The sequence below is a fragment of the Lolium perenne genome, chromosome 3 (assembly GCF_019359855.2).
Source record: "Lolium perenne isolate Kyuss_39 chromosome 3, Kyuss_2.0, whole genome shotgun sequence".
In the NCBI taxonomy this organism is placed as follows: Eukaryota; Viridiplantae; Streptophyta; class Magnoliopsida; order Poales; family Poaceae; genus Lolium; species Lolium perenne.
This window is the reverse complement of record NC_067246.2, coordinates 351,566,216-351,575,923: the sequence shown is the minus strand read 5'-3', so window position 1 is coordinate 351,575,923 and position 9,708 is coordinate 351,566,216. Positions and strand designations below refer to the sequence as shown.

At 45.4% G+C, this 9,708-nt stretch overlaps 1 protein-coding gene across 1 annotated transcript; it reads left to right on the top strand.

Annotated features, from left to right (window-relative positions):
- The first annotated feature begins 1,360 nt into the window (after positions 1-1,360).
- On the top strand, positions 1,361-3,957 carry LOC139838341 (uncharacterized). Its single transcript, XM_071827750.1, has 2 exons — positions 1,361-2,524; positions 3,886-3,957. Exons 1-2 carry the CDS (start codon positions 1,361-1,363, stop codon positions 3,955-3,957), a joined length of 1,236 nt encoding a protein of 411 aa, XP_071683851.1.
- The last annotated feature ends 5,751 nt before the right edge of the window (positions 3,958-9,708 follow it).

The following is a 9,708-nucleotide window of genomic DNA, read 5'->3' as shown; positions in this document are numbered from 1 at the left end:
TGTTCTTTTGGATATTGTTGGCAAGGTAGAACACGTGCTTCGGTGGCTCATCTGGGTGGCATGCCATCGCTATCACGGTGGAACATATCGGAGATTTACCCATATGGCACAATACCAAACCGTGGCCATGATCCATTCTTCTTGTACTTCTATATGAAGCAATTTATGATACCATTGGAGCATTTGCTTTTTGTTTGTTTTGAAAGCAAATTATATTCTCTTTGGAAGCATTTTTTATGGAAACTAATCTTTCTTCCGAGCAATGTAGTGTTACCCCAAAACATTTATGTTGCCATTCGAATCACATTGTTTATGCGTTGGAAACTAAATTCTTTCCAGTTGGAGCAATTTTTCCAGTGGGAGCAATTTAAGTGAAAACATTTATAATCTCTACCAGAAGCATTGTTGATCGAAACTAATATATATATTTTCCCGGTTAAGTTGGAAGCAGCCTCGTCGATCGTGGAAGCAAAGCCTTTTCTATTTTGAATCATTGTTGGTAGAACACCTATATCTCATTGGAAGCAATATATGAGGGATCCACAAGAGGCCTGCTGTGTAGTTTGACTACATATCATTTTGACGAAAACTTCACATATAGGCTAAAATTCATGGAAAAAATACTACAAATACATGTATTTGATATCACAACTTTGTACTCCTGGCTCCGTGAGTATTAGACGGAAGCAACTCTTTGATCTTTTAAAGCATATTTATCTATGTCAGAAACAAAATATATCAAACTATCATGTTGTCTGAGAGAAGAAAAAACTAGTATTTGTACTGGAGGCAAAATTAAGTCTCAACGAAAATCAAATGGACTGCAGTTGGAAACAAAATATCTTCGCATGGAAGCAACCAAGAGGACTATACAATTGTAAATAAAATTTCTTCATATGGAAGCAAATTGCATGGCGCTAGCAGTTTGTTCTGTCGAGAATCAAGGGAGCTGTTATTAGGAGAGTAATAAATTCCCATTATTAGTAGTAATGGACTAATGGCGCTGCATGCAAACAAATTGAAGGGCCTTTTGCTGGCCAATTCCACGCTCTAGATGAAAGCAATCGTGTGGTTCGGGACTAGTCCGATGAAAAGCAAAGGATCGGCATCCGATTACTAGTGGTGCCCTTAAAGTGCCCCCGAAAATCAGCTCTCCCGTAGTATCGTGATCAATAATCCTACAGTGTGTACAACCTGATGAACCACAAGGTCCACAGCGACCTGATTCGAGATCGTACGTGTACTGAAAATCAGTTCCTGATTCGTAATCTTGATCCGACACGGACATGTCTATACTATGTCTCTACTTGTACGCACAACCTCAACCGGAAACAAGGCAGCTCCCAAGAGATCATTCGGCATGCACGCGCCGTCGTCCCTTTCCGAGTGGCCGGACCTGCCGCAAGACGTGCTCCGCGAGATCTCCGGCCGCCTGCGCGACTCCGGCGACTTGGTCCGCTTCCACGCCGTCTGCAAGCCATGGCGGGACACAGCAGGGACGCCGACGACGACGAAGCAGTGCCTCCTGCCGTGGCTCCTGGCGCCGGACAAGAGGTTCTCCATCTTCCTGAAGCTGAGATGCATCTTCTTAAGGACGAGCTACCGCGCGCTGCCGCCGTTCTCCTTCCGCGAGAGGAACTGGGTGACCAGCGAAGACGGCAGAGCCGTGTGGTACTTGGCCGAGGGCCCGAACCCCAGCCTCCGCGACACTCTCACCGGAGCCGTCGCCTTCCTCCTGCCTCCCTTCCCGCAAAAGAGCGGCCGGTGGGAGGGTCCTCCAAGCGGGGTCGTCTACCGCGATGGCACAGTTTTTCTTCGCAGACGCTCCTACCATGACCATGACGGCACGGCCAAGTTGAGGGCGGCGCTCCTGCGTCCCGGCGACGCCGCGTGGATGGTTGTCGAGAGGACGTTCCGGTCCGCCGACTTGAAAAACCTCTACCTCTCCTATTACCGCGGAAAGATGCTCATGGTCGTCAACGGGCCAGTGGTGACGCCGGACGACGAGGCTGGCGTCGGCGACGTGCTGGCGGTGCAGAGGCCCTCCACGCCGTGCGAGATGGAGGATGATTACTTCTACGTGCAAAGCTACGTGGTGGAGTCCGGTGACGAGCTTCTCTGCGTGTCCATGTACGTAAGAAAGGATTACCCGCGAGCGTTCGGTGGGAAAGCCAGTGTTTCGGGCCTGCTTGGCGCGCTCTTGGTGAGGGTGCACGCGCTCGAGGATGAGAACCGGTGGCGGTGGGTGAGCAAACACGGTGGTAGCCTGTCCGATCGAGTCTTGTTCCTTGGGTATCCCAACAGCTTCGCCGTGGAATCCTCGCGGCTGAGCGGCGACGCTGTGAGCGGGGGATGTGCCTATTTCGTCTACCAGGATCTTCACGTCAAGCGAAATCAGCCATGCTTCGTGTTCAGATACAACCTCATCGAAGACAAGGCCATGCTTGTGGAACAACTGCCTCAAGGATGGTATGGCGATGTGTGCACGTGGATTTTCCGCCAGCCCTCTATTGCGCCAATCCAGGTATATATACAATATGTGAAAAATATAATTTCGTATGTAATTATAGTACTTACTCCCTTTGGAAATAAACTTTATTTTGTTTGTCCAGGAAATCGTTGAGAATCGAAAATGGTGGAAGAAGAAGAAGTCGCCTATTGCTCCAACACCAAAGATTCATTTTCATCCCGAAAGATTTCAGCCACAATGTTACCACCCAAATTTCAGGATTTTGGTGCGCAGCCTACCTCGCAAGGTGGATATATTTCAGCTACAGCAGTTCTTCAAAGCATGGAAAAGTATCATGCTAGGATAATCTGCAGTTGTGCATTGGTCAGACCGGTGGACGTTTTTTGGTGGCGGCTGAGCGGCGTTGCATCTTCCGAATCGACGACAACGAGTCTTGGCAGCATAGCGCACTAGGGTCTAGGTGACGTTCGCGTGTCGATGGATGCGTGCAGGGTGGAGGTGATGTGGCGGCATCCTGGCAAGGGGCTATGGGGATCTCTCCTCTGAAAATGGACTAGCGGTTTGATGATGGTGACGGCTTCAAAAGCGAGAGCATGAGGCGCTCTGCGAGTGTATGCTAGACTGAATGTGTACTCCTATTCTGCCATAGGCTGACTCAGTGATGTGCCTAGTAGTTAGTTGGTGTTGTGTTGTTCGTGTTTCTAGGGCATGGAGCCCTAATGGCATTACCCATTATTGGGTTTATAAGTGTCGAGTGGTGGTCTCGGGTTATGTGGTGTAATATTTTGGCAGATTTTTGTTAAATAGAATCTAAATAAAAGCCATATGTATCGATTGATGTAAAGGTTGGGGCTTCCCCATTTCCAAGAAATATAAGTAACAACAAGGTGTCAAAAAAGTTCATGATTGTAACAATTGCGACAATACAGGAATATGTAGTTTCTCTCACATCTCCCAACGAACTGGTCAGTGCCTGCTTATACATGCTAAATTAGATAATTCATATTAATCCATCGCATGTGTATATCAAATAAATAGATTCTTCAAGACTCCTAAGTGTGTAACAATCTTCATCTCAAAAAAAAGTGTGTAACAATCTACCTATATGTCTTTTTCATCATGCACACACAGGTTTTTAACATATGCATATATCCTTGAGATGAACTTGGTACCAAGAGTTTGCTTAAGAGTATTTCCGCAGTATGTTTCACTTCCTTCATGGCTTTTTTAGTCAAAATGTCTTCTAATGGGGAAATAGGAACCAATTCTGATAATTAAGCTGTAGATGCAATGATGTTTCACAATTTAGGTTTACAAAGATTAGGGTTTAGCCCCATCTGTATCAAGTCGTTAGCCAATGTTAGTCAATTTGCATTCTGTAATGTAACTTGCTGGTCTCTGGTTTTTTTTCTCAGAAGAACAATGAGCCGATTTCTGCTTATATTGCTGATGGTGAGATGTCCATCCTTAATTTATTTGGGTTATAGAGCCATTGCCATCACATGGGTCATCGATGCCACTGAGGCAAGAACTTAGAAGCTTATGGCGGCAATTGCCATCACCGACGGTGACAAATGTTGAGCATCTAACGAAGGAAACAATAGTCCTTACAGTTATTGTGATGGCTTTGCAGGGTAACGTGTCATTCATTCATTTGTTAGTCGGCTCCAAAGCATGCATACAATGGATATCATGTACTAAGGCCTTTTATAAAGATAGAGACGATTGCTTCACTAGGTATTGAGTCTCTTGCTGCTAACATGGTTGGTTCACTGATCTATGCAACCTGCTAGGTTGGCTTAACTACAGATCTATCTGACCTACTTTAGACAGACTGGGTGAATCATAGACCATATGGTTCTTCTCAATGTAGGACCGCATGAGCATGTGATGTTTTGCCTTGGATAAGCAGAATCAACTGCTTTATTATCTACCAATGAGCTATAGGTTCCCACTCATAGTAGTTGCACCAGATATATATATTACTGAAATTTCCATACATAGTCAATGTCACATATGCATTGAACAGCCAATGTACTCTCAACAGCGCGGTGTGCCGCAGCGCCCCATCTTGCTAGTTATACTATACTAAGCTCTCAGATAAAATAATTGCAATTTGTAAGTTGTTTTGTTTGCTTTAACATTATCCAACACGGGGAAACTCATGACAACACAGGAAACTAATTGCAGCCAGGGGCGAAGCTAGAGGTAAATATCATTGGGGTCAGCTATGCTAGTTATGCATGATCTTGTATTAATAAGCTACGTGAGAGATTAAATTAGTGAAGGTTCCCTGAAATTTGTTGGGTTCATCTGAACCCAACTCTTGTGTACCAGCTCCGCCATTGATTGCAGCACATTATACGTTGGAGAAACAAGCAACACGGAATTAATACGTGATCAGTACTCGTACGTGTATACGACCTGGTCGATTTGGTATTCATGATCCGACACGGATACGTGTATAGTATGTCTCTACTTGTATGTACCAAGGGGACTGCTATGCAGTATGCACTCACGCACACCTCGATCGGAAGGAAGCAGCTCCAGAGAGATCACTAGATATGCACGAGCCGTCGTCCCTGTCCCAGTCGCCCGAGCTTCTACCGGACGTGCTCCGCGATATCTCCGGCCGCCTGCGCGACGCCGTCGACTTGGTCAGTTTCCACGCCGTGTGCAAGCCATGGCGCGATTCACACGATCCGACGAGGAAGCAGTTGGGCCTGCCATGGCTCCTCGCGCCCGACATGATGATGACTCCGCTGTCCATCTTCCTCAATATGAGATGCATTTTCTCCAGGACGAGCTACTGGGCGCTGCCGCCGTTGTCCATCCGTCATAGGAACTGGGTTGCCAGCGCCGACGGTACCGGCCTCTGGTACTACGGCGAGCGCCCCAGCCCCAGCCTCCACGACGCTATCACCGGAGCCGTCACCCTCGTCCTGCCCGCGTTCCCGCAGGAGAAAGGCCGGTGGGAGGGTTCTCCCGGTGGCATCGTCTACGGCGACGGCGCCGTCCTTGTGTACCACATCTCTCGGCTGGGGCAGGCCGACGCGACCAAGACCAAGTTCAGGGCGGCGCTCCTGCGTCCCGGTGACGTCGCATGGATGGTTGTGGAGAGGACGTTCAGGTCCCCAGAGTTTCTCGACCTCTACCCTGTGTATCACCGCGGAAAGATCCTGATCACCGCCGGTGATACAGTCCCGACGCCAGACAGCAGCGAGGTAGCCGTCGGCAACGTGCAGGTTGTATCGAGGCCATGGATGCCCTCCGAGTTCGATCAACACTACTGCCAGCGCTACTACGTGCTGGAGTCCCGTGGCGAGCTTCTGTGTGTGTCAGTTTACATTAGCCACCATTACGTGTTCGCTGGGAAAACCAGTGTTCCCGGCCTGGTTCGCTCCATATCGATGACCGTGCACGGGCTACAAGAGGAGGAGTGCTGGGTGAGGAAAGACGGCGGGAGCCTGGCTGATCGCGTGTTATTCCATGGGTGGCCCAACAGCTTCGCCGCAGACGTCTCGCGGCTCAGCGGCGATGCTGTCAGTGCTGGATGTGCCTACTTCGTCTATCGTGATCATGATTTCGGGCCATATCAAGCATGCGTGTTCAGGTACAACCTCTTAGACGACAAGGTCAAGTTTGTTGAACGGCTGCCTGAAGACTGGAACAGTGATGTGTGCATGTGGCTCTTCCCCCAGCCATCTATTGCTCCAACTGAGGTATACATATCTACACCTAGCAACAACAGAATAGTAATGGTTGCCATTCATATATTCATTGAAATTCTTCAAGTTTACATTCATCCAACAAATAATCTTATTTTGAAGTGCCCATACATGCATGTATAATGAGTTGCTCGGAGGAATCATCTTTGGCTCATAGGTGCATATGCACCCGTTGTCTAAAAATAACATTTTAAAATGTCCAAAAAATTTGAAAACAAATATGCGCGTACATCTTGACATTCTATGTTCACACACAGTAAGTTTCGCAAAGAAGAGATATTATTTATGGGTTGTGTAAAAAAGACAATTTTCAGTGATCCTAAAATAGCTTTTCTTGACAAGTTTTTATCTTTTTTACTTAGGCCACATAAAATGTACTTTTTCCACAATCTTTTTGCCAGTGAACATACTATGTCCAGATGTACATCCGGTAATTATTTTCAGATTTCTTTAATATTTTAGAATAAACTTAAAATGCATTTCTCTTAATAGGTTTATTTAGACCTATGAGCCAAAACACCATGTCCATAGCTCGGGCTCCTACTATAACTTTACTAGGTTTCATGTGGTTACATTGTGTTTTATGTGAGAGGTCTGAACTTTTCTTCTTGAAAAAATGGAATACATATAACTTAGACATGTCTCACATAAAAATAATCTGTATTTCTAAGACATCGAAGCGTCAAACATGTAGTGTAATTGATTTACCTTCGGCCTTGGTACAAGAATCCTATCACTATGCAACAAAACCTCCATCCTAAGGCTTAAGGCTTATATTATTTGAATTGAATTAGTTTTATTTTTCTGAATTTTTTGATATATTATTTGTATTTTTAAATTTTCGAATTGAATTGGTTTTATTTTTATGAATTTTTTGATATATTATTTGTATTTTTAAAATTTTGAATTGAATTAGTTTTATTTTTCTGAATTTTTTGATATATTATTTGTATTTTTAAATTTTTGAATTGAATTGGTTTTATTTTTATGAATTTTTTGATATATTATTTGTATTTTTAAAATTTTGAATTGAATTAGTTTTATTTTTCTGAATTTTTTGATATATTATTTGTATTTTTAAAATTTTGAATTGAATTAGTTTTATTTTTCTGTATTTTTTGATATATTATTTGTATTTTTAAAATTTTGAATTGAATTAGTTTTATTTTTCTGAATTTTTTGATATATTATTTGTATTTTTAAAATTTTGAATTGAATTAGTTTTATTTTTCTGAATTTTTTGATATATTATTTGTATTTTTAAATTTTTGAATTGAATTGGTTTTATTTTTATGAATTTTTTGATATATTATTTGTATTTTTAAAATTTTGAATTGAATTAGTTTTATTTTTCTGAATTTTTTGATATATTATTTGTATTTTTAAAATTTTGAATTGAATTAGTTTTATTTTTCTGAGTTTTTCTGTATTTTTAACATTTTGAAAAACAAAAAGTAATTCGCCAACCGCGACTAAAGGTCCTGTATGCGCGCGGGAACGAAACCGGCGAAAAAGCCTTTAGTCGCGTTTGGGTTGGCAAACCGCGACTAAAGGGTACCCTTTAGTCGCGGCTCTCCTCCCCAACCGCGACTAAAGGGGGGGCTATAAATAGTTTTCCCGAACCGTCGCCAAACACATCGTCTTCTTCGCCGCTCTGCTCCGTCTCTCTGCCGATCGAGAGCTCGCGCGCCCTGTACGTCGCCGTCGCCGAGCCTCGCCGTCACCGCGCCTCGCCGTCGCCGAGCCTCGCCGTCGCCGCCGCGACGCCGTCACCGCCGCTCGTACGTCGCCGCCGCCCTCCGCGTACGTGTACCGCGCGCCCGTGTCGCTCCGTACGGTAACGCCCGCGCGCGCGCCGCCGCTGCCGGCCGCCTCCTCGTCATCACCGGCGCGAGAGAAAGAGAGAGGAGAGGCGCCGGGCCGCCGCCGCCGCCCGCCGCTGCTCGCGGCCGCCACGCTTCTGCTCGCCGGCGGCCGCCACGCTCTGCTCGCCGGCGGCCGCCACGTGTGCGCGCATGAGAGAGAGAGAGAGGGGAGGAGCGCGCGCAGACGAGAGCCCCGGCCTGCCTTTTTTTTCTTTTTTTTTAGTTTTTTTGTTTTTTACTTTGTGTAACTATAAGTTTTTTTAATTAAAAACTAGTAAAAATTGAACTAAAATGGGTACTAAAAAAGAACTAAAATTTTGACTTAATTAAAAACTTTGACTTAATTAAAAACTTTGTCTAAAAAAAGAACTAAAATTTTGACTTAATAAAAATGAACTAAAATTTTGACTTAATAAAAATTGACTTAATACAAAATGAACTAAAATTGACGCCGTCAACGCGCCTACCTCTATTCAAACGCCGTCAACGCGCCAACGCCGTCAAGATGCGGAGTGTATTAAATGAGAAAGCTCAAGTGTGGCTTAATAAAAAATGAACTAAAATTTTGACTTAATAAAAAATGAACTAAAATTGTAACGCCATACCGTCGCCAAACGCCGTCAACGCGCCAACGCCGTCAACGCTACCTCTATTCAACGCGCCAACGCCAACGCTACCTCTATTCAACGCGCCAACGCCAACGCCGTCAACGCGCCAACGCCAACGCGCTCGTCCTCGCCTCCCTCTTCCGCGACACCCTCTCCCACCCCTTCCTCGCCCCCTCCTTTTGCCACCGCTATTTCACCACCGCCACCGGTCTCTCGGTCACTTTTAAAATAACTTAACAAAAGTTTGTCACTTTTAAAATAACAAAAATAACTTAACCACCGCACGTATACGGATCGAGAGGGGGCGGCGAGGGTTATGTGTCCTCGGCACCGCCACCGCCCTTTCGCCACCGCCACCGGTCTCTCGGTCACGCGGTCACTGCGTCCCCCCTCTCGCCTCCCGCTCGTCGCCCTCTCTGTTTATATGTAGAAGAGATGTGATAATGCATATACACAATTAATTTGTTTTGACTACATGTTTTCAGGACTGACATATGGCGGACGATAGAGCTGACCCGATTCTGGACAACTATGATCCGGACGCTGAAGACCATATGTTCGGCATCATAAAAGGCGATATTCCATTTGTGCCGACCGGAGAAGAAGAAGATGATATCTCTTCTTATCTGAACCTTGAGTGTGAAGATGAAGGGCGCCGTCAGCAAGCAGATGATGCCGAAGGAACGACGATAAACGACGATCTTCAATTGGAAGTAGCAACCACCTCCGGCGCCGAGGTATATATATATACATATTGAGCTAGCGTCTGGTGATACAAACTAACTGATTTGAATAAACGTGTGTGTACTAACGCGCGCGACTCTCTTTCTTATTTTAGCCCTCGGCCGGATCGTCGAAAAAATCGAGTACGTCGTCAAAGCGTGGCGCAACCAAGACGATGAAACCAGGAGAAACATGCACCATCGATGTTGTCGACGAAGCAACCGGCAGGCCGCTGGAGCCCAGCAAGAACGCCACCAAGTTTGTCAGCCAATGCGGAGCCGTTGTTAGAGACAACGTCTCGATCACCCGCCAGG